Source organism: Nomascus leucogenys, chromosome 18 (genome assembly GCF_006542625.1).
Source record: "Nomascus leucogenys isolate Asia chromosome 18, Asia_NLE_v1, whole genome shotgun sequence".
Classification (NCBI taxonomy): Eukaryota; Metazoa; Chordata; class Mammalia; order Primates; family Hylobatidae; genus Nomascus; species Nomascus leucogenys.
In genome coordinates, this window is record NC_044398.1 from 75810294 (window position 1) to 75827458 (window position 17165).

At 36.8% G+C, this 17165-nt stretch overlaps 1 protein-coding gene and 2 pseudogenes across 2 annotated transcripts in view; 1 reads left to right on the forward strand and 2 right to left on the reverse strand.

Annotated features, from left to right (window-relative positions):
* The first annotated feature begins 53 nt into the window (after nt 1-53).
* LOC115831398 lies at nt 54-205 on the forward strand (annotated as a pseudogene).
* A 135-nt stretch (nt 206-340) lies between these two features.
* The window catches only part of TRIM23 (tripartite motif containing 23), a 35514-nt gene continuing 18689 nt past the window's right edge, over nt 341-17165 (reverse strand). The window contains exons 7-12 of one of the 2 annotated variants that reach the window (XM_030798844.1): nt 15829-15963; nt 7759-7888; nt 7115-7225; nt 5197-5321; nt 2523-2628; nt 1955-2163 (exon numbers count right to left, since the gene is read on the reverse strand). In XM_030798844.1, the coding sequence (XP_030654704.1) occupies nt 2105-2163; nt 2523-2628; nt 5197-5321; nt 7115-7225; nt 7759-7888; nt 15829-15963 (666 nt within the window). In that variant the 3' untranslated portion in view covers nt 1955-2104. Of the gene's footprint in view, nt 2629-5196; nt 5322-7114; nt 7226-7758; nt 7889-15828; nt 15964-17165 lie in introns of both variants that reach the window. The other variant, XM_003265993.4, reaches the window with a different exon arrangement.
* Nucleotides 15378-15478, reverse strand: LOC115831418 (annotated as a pseudogene).

The window sequence follows — 17165 nt, forward strand, 5'->3', positions numbered from 1 at the left end:
GCTCCACCTTCAAAACACTATGGTTATATTACTTATTTAAATGTGGCCTGCACATCACTTCTCGGCCTTTTGGCTAAGATCAGGTGTAGTTAAGATCAAGTTTAGTATCTGTTCTCATCAGTAAATGTGGCCTATGTTGCAAATTCAAAACGTTATTTCTAAAATTTTGCTGTGTCAAATTACTACATCTCAAATTTGACAGGCATGCCAACCCATACCCATTTTGTTTTATTTTCTCTCCTAACCACAGCACAAATAATGACTTCTTAAATTGGTTACGACTAGCAATAATATTAGGTAGATGGTTCAAGAAAGAGACTTTCAAGAATAATGATGGGACTTCTTAAAAATGATCTTAACATTTTATTGCTGTCTATACTTATCATATATGTAGTGCAAATAATGGCTTCTGATGGTTATAAAGCATTCCTGAATTATAGACTACGGCTATACACTTGACATACCTGCTTTATATAACATACAGTAATATTTGGACCTAATACAGAAATTCAGCTACTAGGAAAATTCTAATATACTGTATATAAAAAAGCTGTCTTAGTTTCCCAGGGGAGACTAGCACAGTCTTAACTAATGATTAGTGAAATAATACAACCACAAATAGTAATAGGAGCTTGAGAAAAATATTTCTTTAAAAATGAATCACACACAAACACCTGCCATTATACATACATTATAATCAGGCACAATTTTTAAATTGTGTTCAGTTAAATGCTAAGAATGTGCATTACAAAGTTTAGCAAAATTAGTGAAAAGGGAAGCAAGTTCACCTTAGCGTTACACTTTTTTTCTTCAATTAACTAGTAAACAAGTTCTCACAAGCAATACAACACCTTTTTTATTTTTCACAGTTATTGAAATCAGTCAAATATTAAATAATTTAATTCGGAAGTATTATTTATGCACACAAACTACACTTGTAACAGCATGACCTTTTACCTGAAAAATAAAGGATGAAATACTACATTTACTTATTTACATATTGCCCATAACACTGACAGGCTTTTTTTTTTTTTTAATGCTTTGTTTTCTAAAAGTTGTATTGTTTTTAAACAAAAATAGATTTGAAAAGAATGAACCACAACAGTGCTACCGAAAAGTCACATCTTGTTACCAGACATCACTGTCCTTATAACAATTCAACTAATAAGGTTTAAGATTTAACTTCATCCTAATGTATCAGAACATTGAAAAACAGTCTCAATGTACCTATTTAAATAAATCGTGCTTCCATAATAAGAGAGTATCCTTTAAAAATGAAAAACAGTAAAGAGCACACATTTTTATTTACTCACAACACTGAATAATTAATGTAAACTTTGAATTTTTTTTTTCCTTTAGACATTTTTCCTCTAGAGTAACTTTTCAAGGCCTTCTCATGAAGAGCCTTAAGTTTTATTGTCAAAATAAATGCACTTATTTTGGGAAATAGTTTGAAGTAAGTAATAAGCATTCACCACTGTACTAACAACTTCTCTTGAAGTTCATTTTCTATTTAGGTCACTAGCTTTTACATAAAGCCAACCCTGGTTCTGTGTAACTTACTACATTTTACCTATAGTCATTCCCACAAAGGATGCAATATTATATTAGAAAGAAATATTACTTTAAATATGTTGAAAAATGAAGGACCAATTTAGAGCTCTGACCTAGGTTCAGTCCTGGAAATGGGTCTTTCATAGATGCAGATCCAATTACTTTCACAGTTTTATTACTGTTCAGTTTATTACTAACCTGACAAGCCTAATTAGGTGACATTTCACTCTGTCTCATTGTGTTTTATACAAAATGTTGTAGGAGAAAGTTAATAAAACACTATATAAAATATTAATTTTCTATACCTTATAGTTCTTAGCATTAAAGGTGTTCTGTTAACTCTGAACATAAACATAAAGTAATCCTATTATCCAAAGATGTAGTTTGGATTCTATTTCATTAAGCAACTGTCATTTCTACTACTAAATGCTGCCAACATTCAGTGAAAAGGCAGGTTAAAAGAAGAAGCTATACTTCACTTGCTTCACACAGAGGTCTCATTAGGCACTCAACTGGCTATTCTTTTTTCACTGGAAGAATAAACCTTCACTTACCCTTTCTCTGTGACTACCTCTTTCCCAGTATATTGGTCACATATTATTTGAAAAACTTAAATAACAAATATACTTTTTAAAAGAATGTATATTCCATAAATTTCTATTTAATTCAATCTAATCTGCTCAATTAGAAATTTAATTCTGCCACAAAATTTTTTTAAAGCAGTGTACTGAATTCCCAATCCAAGATTCCTTTATATATATATATATATATATATATATATATATATATATATATGCATCCTAAATTACCATCTTTTGAGATGTATTTCTTAAAACATATTATGTGCAAAGTTACTTTTAACCACAAAACTTCAAACAACTGCTGCCTTTAAAATCAAGCAACATCCAATACTCCAGCAGCTACAAGTTGCCGTGAGAGCCAGTCCAACCCTTCATACAGTCCCATACCACTTCGAGCATCACAGCCCTGAATATACCAGCTACGGCCACAGCATAATTTATGGAGACTGAGTAGTTCAGTGATTTCTTCTACTGACAGTGCTCCAGCAACATCCTGAAAGATATACACACATTTTTTATCAGTCCATCCAAATTATAATTTTTCTAATTATCACTATTTATAGAGAAATTTGTTGACAGTGTTCTAACAGAAGCCTAAACAAAAAACCTAGATTCATGTTTCAGTAATTACTCTGAGATTAATAAGAATAGATAAAATTAGTTTGGTTTAACTAACTTATATGTGTGTGTATGTATATATTTTGTAAGGCTAGCTTAACAATGAAATCGATAAAGGCCTTGCAACCTAAATGGAAACATACTGCCTAAGTAATTTTTTTATCTTTTGAGACGGAGTCTTACTCTGTCACCCAGGCTGAAGTGCAGTGACATGATCTTGGCTCACTGCAACCTCTGCCTCTTGGTTCAAGCGATTCTCCTGCTTTGGTCTCCCAAGTAGCTGGGATTACAGGCATGTGCTACCATGCCCGGCTAATTTTTTTGTATTTTTGGTAGAGACGAGGTTTCACCATGTTAGTCAGGCTGGTCTTAAACTCCTGACCTCAAGTGAGCCACCAACCTCAGCCTCCCAAAATGCAAGGATTACAGGCATGAGCCACCGCGCCTGGCCTGCCTAAGTGTAAGGCATCAACTTAAAAGAAAAAAAAATTAACACAGAGAAACCTTAATAAATGGTTTATATATAGGGTTATATATTGAAGAGTTCACTACATTCCCACTCTGAACACCCATTGCCCCAACTTCCCAGGAGCAACCACCAGTTTTACAACCTATTTTTCCAGAAAATTTCCGTGCACACTCATGCAAGACACAAACAGGAACATAGTTTAGACTTTCTATAACTTGCAGGGTTTTCTGTTTGTTTTTTACGTAAACATGTTGAAGATGAGTATCTTTCCATTATCAGCACAGATGGTCTGCATTATTTTTAATATCAGAATTCCCTTCCATTGTGTGGCTGCAACATAATTTAACCAGTCCTATACTGAATGTTCAGATTGAAGTTTTGTGCTTATGTGCTATTATAAATCCATATGTATACACATACGTACATAAACATACATACACAAGTTGACATACATTTATGTATATTTGCAAAATTATCTGTAGGATAACCTTTGGATATCTACCAGATATATAAAGGTAGAATTGCAGGGTAAAGGACTTTGATGAGTATTGCCAAACTGTCCTCCAAGAAAATGTCTCAGTTTAATAACCCACGAACAGTGTTGACCAGGCGTAGTGGCTCACACCTGTAATCCCAGCACTTTGGGAGGATGAGGTGGGCAGATCACTTGAGGTCAGGAGTTTGAGACCAGCCTGACCAACACAATGAAACCCCGAATCTACTAAAAATACAAAAGTTAGCCGGGTGTGGTAGCAGGCACCTGTAATCCCAGCTACTTGGGAGGCTGAGGCAGGAGAATCACTTGAATCTAGGAGGGGGAGGTTGAAGTGAGCAGAGGTTGTGCCACTGCACTCCAGCCTGGTGACAGAGCAAGACTCAGTCTCAAAATAATAATAGTAACAGTTGTGTATAAGTCTGAGGATTATAAAACACTTTCATCTTTAACCATCTGATGAGCAGAAAATGGTATTTCACTGACTTATTTGCATGTCTTAAATATTCCAGTTCTTGATAGTTTGCCTTTTTTATTAAGGGGAAAATTCTTTATTCTTCAGCCTACTCTTCCCCTCCCATGACATCTCCTGTGCTCCACTTCTACTCTCCTTCTACCTCTACTTAAAAGCATCTCATCCTCCTAGAAAGGCTCAAGGTCTAGGAATCTTCAGCTACTCCCAGTCCTTCATCCTCCCCATTCAGTCACCAGTTCTGCCTCAAAGTCTTTTCCATCTGCCTCCGCCTTTCTATTCCTCTAATTCAGACTCTTGTTAATGCTCACTTGAATTATTTAAGCAATTTACTGCATCTCCCTGTCTCCAGTCCTTTGCCCTGATTCATTCTACCCCCAGAATTACAGTATTGAAACACTGATATGATCTTATTACCCACTAATCCAACATTTTGATGACTCCTCTTTGCTCATAGAATAAAACCTAAATTTCTCAGTGTAGCCCTGTCAGACCTTTACAGCATGGCCTTGTCTGTTATTCTAAATTCTCTTCATCCTCTACTTAGACCTGACATATAGATCTGCTTGATGTTCCCTAAACTAAAAACATTCATGCTATAATCTTCTCTGTCTATAATGTTCTTCCTTTCACATACTGACTCAGCCTCATCCATAATTTCAACTCAAATCCTACATTTTGCAATGTTACAACATGCCACATTTAGAACTACTTTCCTAATTCCCATAACACTGTGTTACTGAAGTTACTTATCAGTCTTCTTTGTATTCAGATCTCACTTATGTGTTCATATGCATACACAGGAGTTTCTGGTGAGAATTAACTACCTTATTTCTATTTTGTATACTCCCAGGTACCCAGCACAGCATTTTCACATAGATTGTACTCAAAATACACAGAAGAAACTTTATAAATATCTATTGAACTGATTGTCTTCTGAAATATTCCAGTTGCCTTTTGACATGCACAAAACTACTAAAATAAATATTCCAATATAAAAATGCATTACCTGTTTGTTAGCAAAAATCAGGAGCAGAGCATCTCGTAGTTCTTTTTCTGTTAACAACTTTGCAAGTTCGCTGTGTGCTTCACTAATTCTGTCTCTATGACTGCTGTCTACAACAAACACAACAGCTACCCCAAAAAACAAACAAACAAACAAACAAAAAACAGTCACTTGCTAAAGTTCAGTAAATGAACCAAATATTTAATGATGTCATTATTATGTTATGGTTAGAGTTTGTCTACCATCATTATTTTCACACAGAGGCTGCCTAGTATGGCAGGGGCACCTACAAATAATTAACAGTATGATTTCAAGTAGTTTACATAACTTCTCAGGTTTAGTTTCCCCATCTAGGAAAGGATTTATAACACTTGCTCTATCAAATGCAAATTGGTCTGTATATCAAATAACATTTTTTACATAACGAATTTCAAAATATGCCTCATGATCCTCTACCTACTGATGCTACTTGTTCTTCGAATACTACTTTTGTAATATTTAGTCTTTGAATAAAAGACTAAAAGATAAAAACCATCACCATTTTTATCTCTCCAAAGTATTATGTCTAAGTTAACTATCTCCAGACTTTCAACCATTCCTCATATTCAAAATTTCATTTTTGTAGGGCACAGTGGCTCACACCTATAATCCCAGCACTCTGGGAGGCTGAGATGAGAGGATCACTTGAGCCCAGGAGTTCGAGACCCCTGGGCAATATAGTGAGACCTTATCTCTACAAAAAAAAAAAAAAATTAAAAGTTAGCTGAATGTGGCCGGGCGCGGTGGCTCATGCCTCTAATCCCAGCACTTTGGGAGGCCAAGGTGGGTGGATCACAAGGTCAGGAGATCGAGACCATCCTGGCTAACATGGTGAAACCCCGTCTCTACTAAAAATACAAAAAAATTAGCCAGGCATGCTGGCGGGCGCCTGTAGTCCCAGCTACTCAGGAGGCTGAGGCAGGAGAATGGCGTGAACCTGGGAGGCGGAGCTTGCAGTGAGCCAAGATCGTGCCACTGCACTCCAGTCTGGGCAACAACAAGACTCCATCTCAAAAAAAAAAAAAAAAAAAAAAATTAGCTGAATGTGGTGGCATACACCTAGTCCTAGCTACTTGGGAAGCTAAGGTGGGAAGATTGCTTGAGCCCAGGAGACAGAGGTGACAGTGAAATGCAATCACACCACTGTACTCCTGCCTGGGCAACAAAGCAAGATTCTGTCAAAAAAAAAAAAAAAAAAAAAAAAAAAAAACACATTTTTTCTATTAATTATGGCTCATAATATCAAAAATCCCAAAGTAAAAATAATTATTCAGTCTCTCATCTTGGTGGAAAGCAGGATAACATACAGAATAAGTGGCATGAGCGTAAGCACTATGTTGGGGTCTATGAAGCAAAAGTGTAGAATAAGACCCAAATGTGACTAAAACCTATGTAGAGTATAGATATGATATAATACAGTTTGGTCAAAAGCAAGCCACTGTAAGTTCTGCAGGTAATAACTATTTGTGAAAGAACTGTGGGAGTGGGGCTATAGTGAGATTATAATGGGATAAATGTTGAGTTTAACTGAATTCAGCAGAATCATACAACATAAATTCAACTCTATACCACTACACTACCAGCAATCACACCCATATAATACTGGTAATATACACTCACTGTTAAGAGAAGCAAGAGTACTCTTAACTGACTATGTATCTAAGCTACGTATGGTTTTTATTCTGTAATAACGGTATATCAGGAATAAACTAAAAGTACATATCCTAATCTTTCTACTTTCATTTTTTACAAGATAAGAAACTGGCCACCGGTACTTAAGTCAAGGACTTAATCCTAAGTATCAGCTTTGCTAGTTAAATCAGTACACTGAAAACTATCATCCTAAAAATGTGAAAAATTAAATGTCATGTTTAACTCTCACCTTGAGTATTGAGGTAATAATGTTTCCACAATGGTCTTAATTTGTGTTTTCCACCTACATCCCAAATAGTGAATTTTAGATTTTTATATTCTACAGTTTCCACATTAAAACCTGTTTTAAAAAAAAAAAAGTTACTTTTATACTATATTGGTATTTACAATGAATGACACATCAAACACAGACAACCCCCAGTTTATAACTGTGACTTATCAATTATCTATATGCAGCAATATCTACTGAAGCCTCATCAACCCCATTCCTACTCCTACATGGAGAATGAATACCTGTAACAGCTCCTAGCCCTCTAAACTTCCACCAAGGTCCTTAGGACCTTGGGATCCATGTACCTTCCAGCTCTGTTCCACTACTACCCCCCACCCCACACCCTCAGCCAGGATCACCAATCCTCTATTCCTTCCAACTGTCCCACTAATACTCTGTTTCGTCTTTTTATCCCCATCCACATTTCAATCTCATAGCCATACAATCTTGCATTTTTTTCTCTGAGATGCTGATATCTTAGAGCCAGAAAAGAGCCCACCACCATGATAGATCAGTATCAAATAAGACCCCAAGAACTCGGCTGTAAGCTAGGGTTTGTCTATTAACTGTCCTTTAAGGTAAAAACCAATATTCATACTTACCAATTGTTGGAATGGGCTGCATGAATTCATCCTGTTTTAACTTAAACAAGATAGTAGTTTTTCCAGCACCATCCAATCCTAACGTAACAACCCGAATTTCCATTTTTGGTCCAATGTGAACACGATTATCCTATAATTTAAATATTTTTAAATATGTTTGACATGCAGTTAAAAAGTAATAGCATTTAGCGCCTTTATTATTTCTACATCTCCTATTCATTCCTCAACCATTGCAATCTGAATTGTATTCCTCAAAATCCTGAGTCTGATCTCGAGAAGATGAACTCCTTCCCCATGGCTAAATCTTGCCTTAGTAAAACTGACCACTTTGTCTTTGTATAACAGAATATACATACCCACTTAATTTTCTCAGATTTTCTAACTCAAATGAATCCTCTAAATCTTAAACATGTTTTTATGCTATACTAAAAAACTCACAATAAGGCTAAATTAATTAAAATGAAAAAGTGCTGCTCAATTCCCAGAAATTTCTACTACGAATCTGATGTATATCCCTCCAGACACTTTCCCATGCACATACTGGCCAACATACACAAACAAAACAATTTTTTTAAAAAAAGTATTACCCAAACATTGAAACTAATGGGTTTCACTCAACAGTATGTTATGGAATCCTTTCAATACCTATTGACCAACCTTTTACTTTTAATGGCTTCTTTACATTTCATAAACCACAATTTAACTAAACCCCCAACTGATAGATTTTAGGTAATTTCTGATTTTATGATATTACCAATAATGCTATAATGAACATTTTTATATATTACTAGCTGCATAATTTCTCTGCTTCTGTCATCTCATAAAAGGAGGATTAAAATAGTACCAAATTTACATAGGATTCTTGAAAGGATTAACTTTTAAGAATACATATAAAAGTCCTTACAACAGTTCCCAAAATATATGTGTTATTTTTGCTTACTCCTTTGAGCACTCTTTGCTTGGATTTTATGATACAAACTTTTCCTGGTTTGGTTTTATCCCATTTTTGGATGCTCCTTCTAATTTTTCTTTAATCCAGCTCTTAAATGTTGGTATTCTTGAGGGTCTATATGAGGCCTCTTTCTCATTCTACATATTTTCATTCTCATCATGAGCTTTAATTACCATCTATATTATGGCTCCAAATCTATACTTAAGTCCAGTTATACACCTCAGAAATAAAACAATATATGGAACAGAACTACTTCTGTGAGAACTCTAGAGAACAGTTAAGAAACTATAGCACCCAGGCCATAAAACCAAGAAGGCATTCCAGTGAAAGGGGTAATAAAATTTGGGGCATTCTGTGCACTCATCCCTGCCCTTCCGCATATCTGACGTAGTGAGGATGAGGTGCAACGAGGAGGAAACTACAAAATACTAGCAAACTGAATTCAACAACACATTAGGCCGGGCGCGGTGGCTCACGCCTGTAATCCTAGCACTTTGGGAGGCCGAGGGGGGTGGATCACTTGAGGTTGGGAGTTCGACACCAGCCTGACCAACATAGAGAAACCCCGTCTCTACTAAAAATACAAAATTACCCAGGCATGGTGGCGCATGCCTGTAATCTCAGCTACAAGGAGGCTGAGGCAGAAGAATCGCTTGAACCCAGAAGGTGGAGATTGCAGTGAGCCGAGATCGCGCCACTGCACTCCAGCCTAGGCAACAAGAGCGAAACTCTGCCTCAAAAAAAAAAACAAAAAAAAAAACAACCACACATTAAAGGGATTGTACACCATGACCAAATGGGCTTTATACCTAGAAGGCAAGAATTATTCATCATCAATCAGCGTAATACACAGAATGAGAGGAAAAAAAGCACGTAATCATCTCAATAGTTGCTGAAAAAGCATTTAACAAAATTCAATACCCTTGCATAATAAAAACATTCAACAAACTAGGAATAGCAGGAAACTGCCTCAGTTAACATATACCATATATGAAATGCCCACAGCTGACATCATACTCAAAAAACTGAAAGCTTTTTCTCTAAGATAAAGAACAAGAAGATGCCCACAGAGCAATTAGGCAAGAAAAATGATAAAAGACATCCAAATTGTAAAGGAAGATGCAAAATTATATCTCTTCACAGATGACATGATCTTCTATGTAGAAAACCCTAAAGAGTCCACACAAAAAGACCTATTAGAAAGAATAAAGTCAACAAAGTTTCAGGATATAAAATTAACATGAAAATCAGTTGCATTTCTATACATTAACAATAAAAATCCCAAAAGGAAATTAAGGAAACAATTCTACTTACAATAGCATCAAAATTATACTTTCAGGGATCATTTTTATAGTTCATGACTAAAGAAGTTTCTCTGAACATGGAGAGAAAAAAAAGTTTAAGATACTTAGGAATAAACTCAACCAAGATGGTGAAAGTCTTAAGATACTATGTTGGTGCAAAAGTAACTGCGGCTTTTACCAGTACTTTTAATGGCAAAAACCACAATTACTTTTGCACCAACCTAATATGTAGGCATACACCTAACCAAGATGGTGAAAGACTTGTACACTAAAAACTACAAATATTGCTAAAATAAATTAAGACATAAATAGACATTCCATGTCCATGGATTGAAAGACATAATATTAAGATGTGAATAATAGCCCGGGTAATTTATATAGATTCAATGCAATCCCTATCAAAATCCCAATCATGTTTTTTGTGGAGATAGAAAAAATTAAGCTAAAATTTATAAGGAAGCTCAAGTGACCCTGAATAGCCAAAACAATTTTGAAAAAGAAAAAAGTTGGAGGACTCACACTTCCTTACTTCAAAATATATTACAAAGCTAATGTATTGTTCTGTTTTCACACTGCTATAAAGAAATACCTGAGACTGGGTAATTTATAAAGAAAAGTTTAATTGGCTCACAGTTCCACAGGCTGTACAGGAAGCATGATGCTGGCATCAGCTTGGCTTCAGGGAAAGCCTCAGGAAACTTACAATCATGATGGAAAGCAAAGAGGGAGTGAGGCATTTCACATGGCAGGAGCAGGAGCAAGAGAGAGCAAGAGAGAGGGTGGGGGAGGTGCCACACCTCTCATGAGTTCTCATGAGAACTCACCTATTATGGCAAAGACAGTACCAAGGGGGATGATACTAAACCATTCATGAGAAACTGCCCCCATGATCCAGTCACCTCCAACCAGGCCCCATTTCAACATTGGGGATTACAAGTGGACATGAGATTTGGGCAGGATAGATCCAAGCCATATCAGCTACAATAATGAAAACTATGTGGTACTGGCATAAAAATGAGACATACAAACCAACAGAATAGAAGAGAGAGCCCAGAAATAAACCCTCAGGAATAGGGTCACATGATCTTCAACAAGGGTGCCAGGACCACTCAATGAAAAGACAGCCTCTTCAATAAATGATGCTGGGGAAACTGAATATCTACATGCAAAAGGATGTTGTGTATCTTACATCACCTACAAAAATTAACTCAAAATGGCCATACACTTAAGACCCCAAACCATAAAACTCCTAGAAGAAAAAACAGAGGAAAAGCCTTATGATATTGCATTTGAGAATGACTTCATGGATACACCAAAAGCACAGTAAAAAAAAAAAAAAAAAAAAAAGCAAAAATAGACTACATCAAATTTGCAATTTTTGTGCATAAAATGACAACATCAACAGAGTGAAAAATCGACCTATGAAATGGGAGAAAATATTTGAAAGTCACAGATCTGATAGGGAATTAATATCCAGAATATATAAACTCCTACAATTCAACAACAAAAATAGTCAACCCAATCACAAAGTGAGCGAAGGACTGAAATAGACATATTCAAGGCAATATACAGATGGCCAACAATTATATGAAAAGATGGTTAACGGCACTAGTCATCAGAGATATGGATATCAAAACAAATAAGGTATCATTTCAAACCAATCAGGATGACTACTATCCAAAAACAGAAAATAACAAGTGTTGGTGAAAATGTGGAGAAACTGCACCCTTGTGCACTACTGGTGGAACTGTAATATGGTGCAACCATTATGGAAAACAGTATGGTGATTCCTCAAAAACAGAACTACTATATGATCTACCAACTTCACTTCTGTGTATATATCCAAAAGACCATGAAAGCAGGGTCTTGAAGAGGTATTTGTACAATCACGTGCACAGCAGCAATATTCCCAGTAAACCAAGAAGTGGAAGCTACCCAAGTTTCCATCAACAGATGAATGAACAAACAAAATGTGGTATACACATTGTATTAGTCCATTTTCATGCTGCTGATAAAGACATACCCGAGACTGGGAAGAAAAAGAGGTTTAATTAGACTTACAGTTCCACATGGCTGGGGAAGCCTCAGAATCATGACAGGAGGCAAAAAGCACTTCTTACATGGCAGCGGCAAGAGAAAAATGAGGAAGAAGCAAAAGCAGAAACCTCTGATAAACCCATCAGATCTCGTGAGACTTAATCACTATCACGAGAATAGTACAGGAAAGACCAGCTCCCATGATTCAATTACCTCACCCTGGGTCCCTCCCATAACACATGGGAATTCTGGGAGATACAATTCAAGTTGAGATTTGGGTGGGGGCACAGCCAAAATCTCAAGCATATCATTCTGCCCCTGGCCCCTCCAAACCCTGCCCCTACAGCAAACTTTTGCCTAGGCTTCTAGGTGTTTCCATACATCTTCTGAAATCTAAGCAGAGGTTCCCAAACCTCAATTCTTGACTTCTGTGCACCCACAGGCTCAACAACAGCACATGGAAGCTGCCAAGGCTTGGGGATTCCACCCTCTGAAGCCACAGCCCGAGCTCTACATTGGCCCCTTTCAGCCACAGCTGGAGGAGCTGGGACTCAGGACACCAAGTCCCCAGGCTGCACACAGCATGGGGACCCTGGGCCCAGCCTATGAAACCACTTTTTCCTCCTGAACCTCCAGGCCTGTGATGGGGGGGGCTGCCATGAAGGTCTCTGACATGGCCTGGAGACATTTTCCCCTTGGTCTTAGGTATTAACATTAGGTTCCTTGCTACTTATGCAAATTTCTGCAGCCGGTTTGAATTTTTCCCCAGAAAATGGGTTTTTCTTTTCTATCGCACAATCAGGCTGCAAATTTTCCAAACTTTTATGCTCTGCTTCCCTTATAAAACTGAAGGCCATTAACAGAACCCAAGTCACCTCTTGAATGCCTTGCTGCTTAGAAATTTCTTCCACCAGATACCCTAAATCATCTCTCTCAAGTTCAAAGTTCCACAAATCTCTAGGCAAATGCCACCAGTCTCTTTGCTAAAACAGTAACAAGAGTCACCTTCATTCCAGTTCCCAACAAGTTCCTCGTCTCCCTCTGAGACCACCTCAGCCTGGATTTCACTGTCCATATCATTATCAGTATTTTTGTCAAAGTCATTCAACGAGTCTCTAGGAAGTTCCAAACTTTCTCACACTTTCCTGTCTTCTTCTTAGCCCTCCAAACTGTTCCACCCTCTACCTGTTACCCAGTTCCAAAGTTGCCTGCATATTTTTGAGTATCCTTTCAGCAACACCTCACTCTACTGGTACCAATTTACTGTATTAGTCCATTTTCACACTGCTGATAAGGACATACCCGAAACTGGGAACAAAAAGAGGTTTAATTGGACTTACAGTTCCACATGGCTGGGGAGGCCTCAGAATCATAGCGAGGGGCAAAAGGTACTTCTTACATGGTGGTGGCAAGAGAAAAATGAGGAAGAAGCAAAAGCAGAAACCCCTAATAAGCCCATCAGATCTCATGAGACTTATTCACTATCACAAGAATAGCATGGGACAGACTGGCCCCCATTATTCAATTACCTTCTCCTGGGTCCCTCCCAAAAATGTGGGAATTCTGGGAGATACAATTCAATTTGAGATTTGGGTGAGGACACAGCCAAACCATATCACACATGCAATGGAATATTATTCAGCTTTAAAATGGAAGAAAATCCTTTCACATGCTACAATATGGATGAATTTTGATGACAGGCCAAGTGGAATAAGCCAGCCACAAAAAGGCAAATACTGTATGATTCCACTTATATGAGGTATCAAGTCAAATTCATAAGGGAAAAATACAATAGTGGTTACCAGGGACCGATGAGAGGAGGCTGAGGGGAATTGTTTAAAGGGTATAGAGTTTCAGTTCTACAAAATGAAAAATTTCTGGATATCTGTTTAACAATGTGAATATACTTAACAGTACTGAACTGTATATTTTTAAATGGTTGAGATAGATAGTAAATTTTTTATTATGTGTTTTTTACTACGATAAATAAGCGTGGCATATCCTCACAATGAAGTACCTTGCAGCTGGAAAAAGGAACAAAAAATGTCACTTTATACTGCTACAGAGTGATGTTTAGGATGTACAGTTAAGCAAAAAGAGCAGGAAAAAAAAAGTGTGTAAGGTATTTCACCTTTTAAATCCAAGTGGTGTGCATACAAATATATAAACATATGTCTCTATACTTTTTAAAATGATGACTAAAACTAAGAAAAAATTCTAAATGATTTTCTATGGGGAATGAAGTAAAAAGGCTAGAAGGAACAGGCAAAAAAGCTAGATTTCTCTGAATAAACCTTGCTTTGAACATTTGACTCTGGATCACATAAACATTTCACATAATTGTGAAAACATAATTAAATTTAAAAAAAACAGCCCCTAAAAATAGAAAGCAAAATGGTACACATGAACACTTTTTAATCAGGGAGAACCCACTTTAAAAGAGGTTTAAATATATCAACCAAATCCCAAGTATGAAACTTGCTTGGATTGTATCTAAAATAAAGCAACCATTAAAAAAATTGTTTTGAAAACGATCTGAGAAATTTGAATACTAACAATAGTTGATAATATTAGTGAAAATATTAGAGACTTATTATTAAACTTTTTTATGTAATAATGATATTTTGGCTTTATTTTTTAAGTGATGGGAATTTCACTATATTTCCCAGGCTGGTCTTGAAGTCTTGGGCTCAAGCCATCCTCTCACCTCAGCCTCCTGAGTAACTGGGACTATAAGGTATGCCACCATGCCCAATTATTTTTGTTTTGTTTAGTTTTTGAGGTGGAGTTTTGCTCTTGTTACCCAGGCTGAAGTGCAGTGGCGTGATCTCAGCTCACTGTAACCTCCGCCTCCTGGTTTCAAGTGATTATCCTGCCTCAGCCTCCCAAGTAGCTGGGATTACAGGCATGCACCACTACGCTAAAAATTTTTGTACTTTTAGTAGAGATGGGGTTTCTCCATGTTGGTCAGGCTGGTCTCAAACTCCTGAACTCAGGTGATCCACCCGCCTCAGCCTCCCAAAGTGCTGTGATTACATGTGTGAGCCACCACACCTGGCCCCAATTATGTTTTTAAAAAGAGTCCTTATCTTTTGGAGATACACCCTAAAATATTTCATAGATGAAATAAGATGTTGGGATGAAATAATATGATATTAGGATTTGCTTCAAAATACCCTGGGAGATTGTAGGTAGAAAAAGGAGTAGGTAAAAGGGGAGATGAAATAAGTTTATAATTGCTCAAGTGGGTGATGGATACAGGAAGATTCAATATATATACCATATATATACCATTTATATTTGCTTATTTTTACTTTTTTAAATTTAAAAATATGGCACACCTCACAAATTTGTGTGTCATCCTTGCACAGGGGCCATGCTAATCTTCTTATTCCAATTTTAGTATATGTGCTGCCGAAGTGAGCACACCATTTCTATTTTCCACTGATAAAAGTTTTCTTAAAAATCCCCTAATTCGAACATCACATTCCAGGGACTGTTGTGGGGTGGGGGGAGGGGGGAGGGACAGCATTAGGAGATATACCTAATGCTAAATGACGAGTTAATGGGTGCAGGAAATCAACATGGCACATGGATACATATGTAACAAACCTGCACATTGTGCACATGTACCCTAAAACTTAAAGTATAATAAAAAAAAAAAAAATCCCCTAATTCAGGAATTTCATGGTTGTCTCTTTAAGGTGATTATCATGAAACGTAAATCAATTATGACTTGTCAGAAAAAATACCTAAAAATAAAGTACAGTACATTACCTTTGTAAAAGTGACAGGGATGCTGGCATCCAACTGAATGTGATCTGCAACTTCTGTAAACTGCTGCTGCTGTTTCTGCAATGTTTCCAGTAACCTTGTAATTTCCTGTTTTGCCAAGACAACTCTACAATCATCCTATAAGAGGCAAAACAATATTTCTTATAAACTTTTTATAAGAAATAAGGAAAAGAGACTTATATTACCAACTCACAATAAAAGCAGTTTTAACATTATAGTAGTCAAAGTTAAATGTAAATTTGACAAGAATAATAATTGGGCATTAATAAATAATTTAAGGATCTAGCAACAAAAGAATGGATAAATTGTAGCATATAGATAAATGGAACACTACATCACAGTGAGAATAAACCATAGCTACAAGTGATGATAGAAATTTCACAAACAATGTGCAGTATAAGATGACATGGCATGGAGAATTCATACTGTATGATTTCATTTAATTACCAAAACAACCAAAATTAAGATACACATTAGAAGTCAAGATAGTGGTTTATCATGGTGGGAAAGGCAGGTAGTGGCCAGAAGTGAGTATGAGGGGACTACTGGGGTACTGACAATGTTCTGGTACTTGATCTGAGTGCTAGTTACACATTAATGATCAGTCTGAAAATTCAGCCAACTGAATACTTATGCATACATTTCTGTATCTATGTTCTACGTCTATAAAAAGTTTAAAAAATAATTTCAGATATACGTGTATTCGTTAAAACAAATGAAGAATACAGGTCCACTCCTCAAAGTTAAGAACTTTCCAGTTTCTTGAATATTATTCCACACTATCTATACATATACCAACATAGTCTTTATATGAAAGAGATCTCCCAATAATATGCAAGCTCCATGAGAACGGCAGTATTATGTTTTTGCTCACTGTTAGATACTCATGTTAGTTGACAGCAATTCCACTGTTTCAGTTGTTCAGGACAAACGCTGAAGTCATTATTGCTTTCTCTTTCCCACATGCCCTACATACAATCTGTTAACAAATCCTTTTGAACATCCAGAATCTGGGCACTTCTAATCCCCATTATCCAAGCCACTATTACCTCTCACCTGGAATTCTACAACTGCTGCTTAACTGTTGAATTCCTTCCTTCCATTTTTGCCTTCTTTCAATCTATTTTAGACACATAGGCCAGAACAATCCTTTTAACACGTAAGATTAAGTCACTCTTCTACTCAAAACTCTACAATGGTCCTCCTATCCCAATCAGTAAAAGCTGAAGTCCACCCAGGCATGGTGGCTCACACCTGTAGTCCCAGCACTTTGGGAGGCCGAGGCAGATGGATCACTCGAGCCCAGGGGGCAACATGGC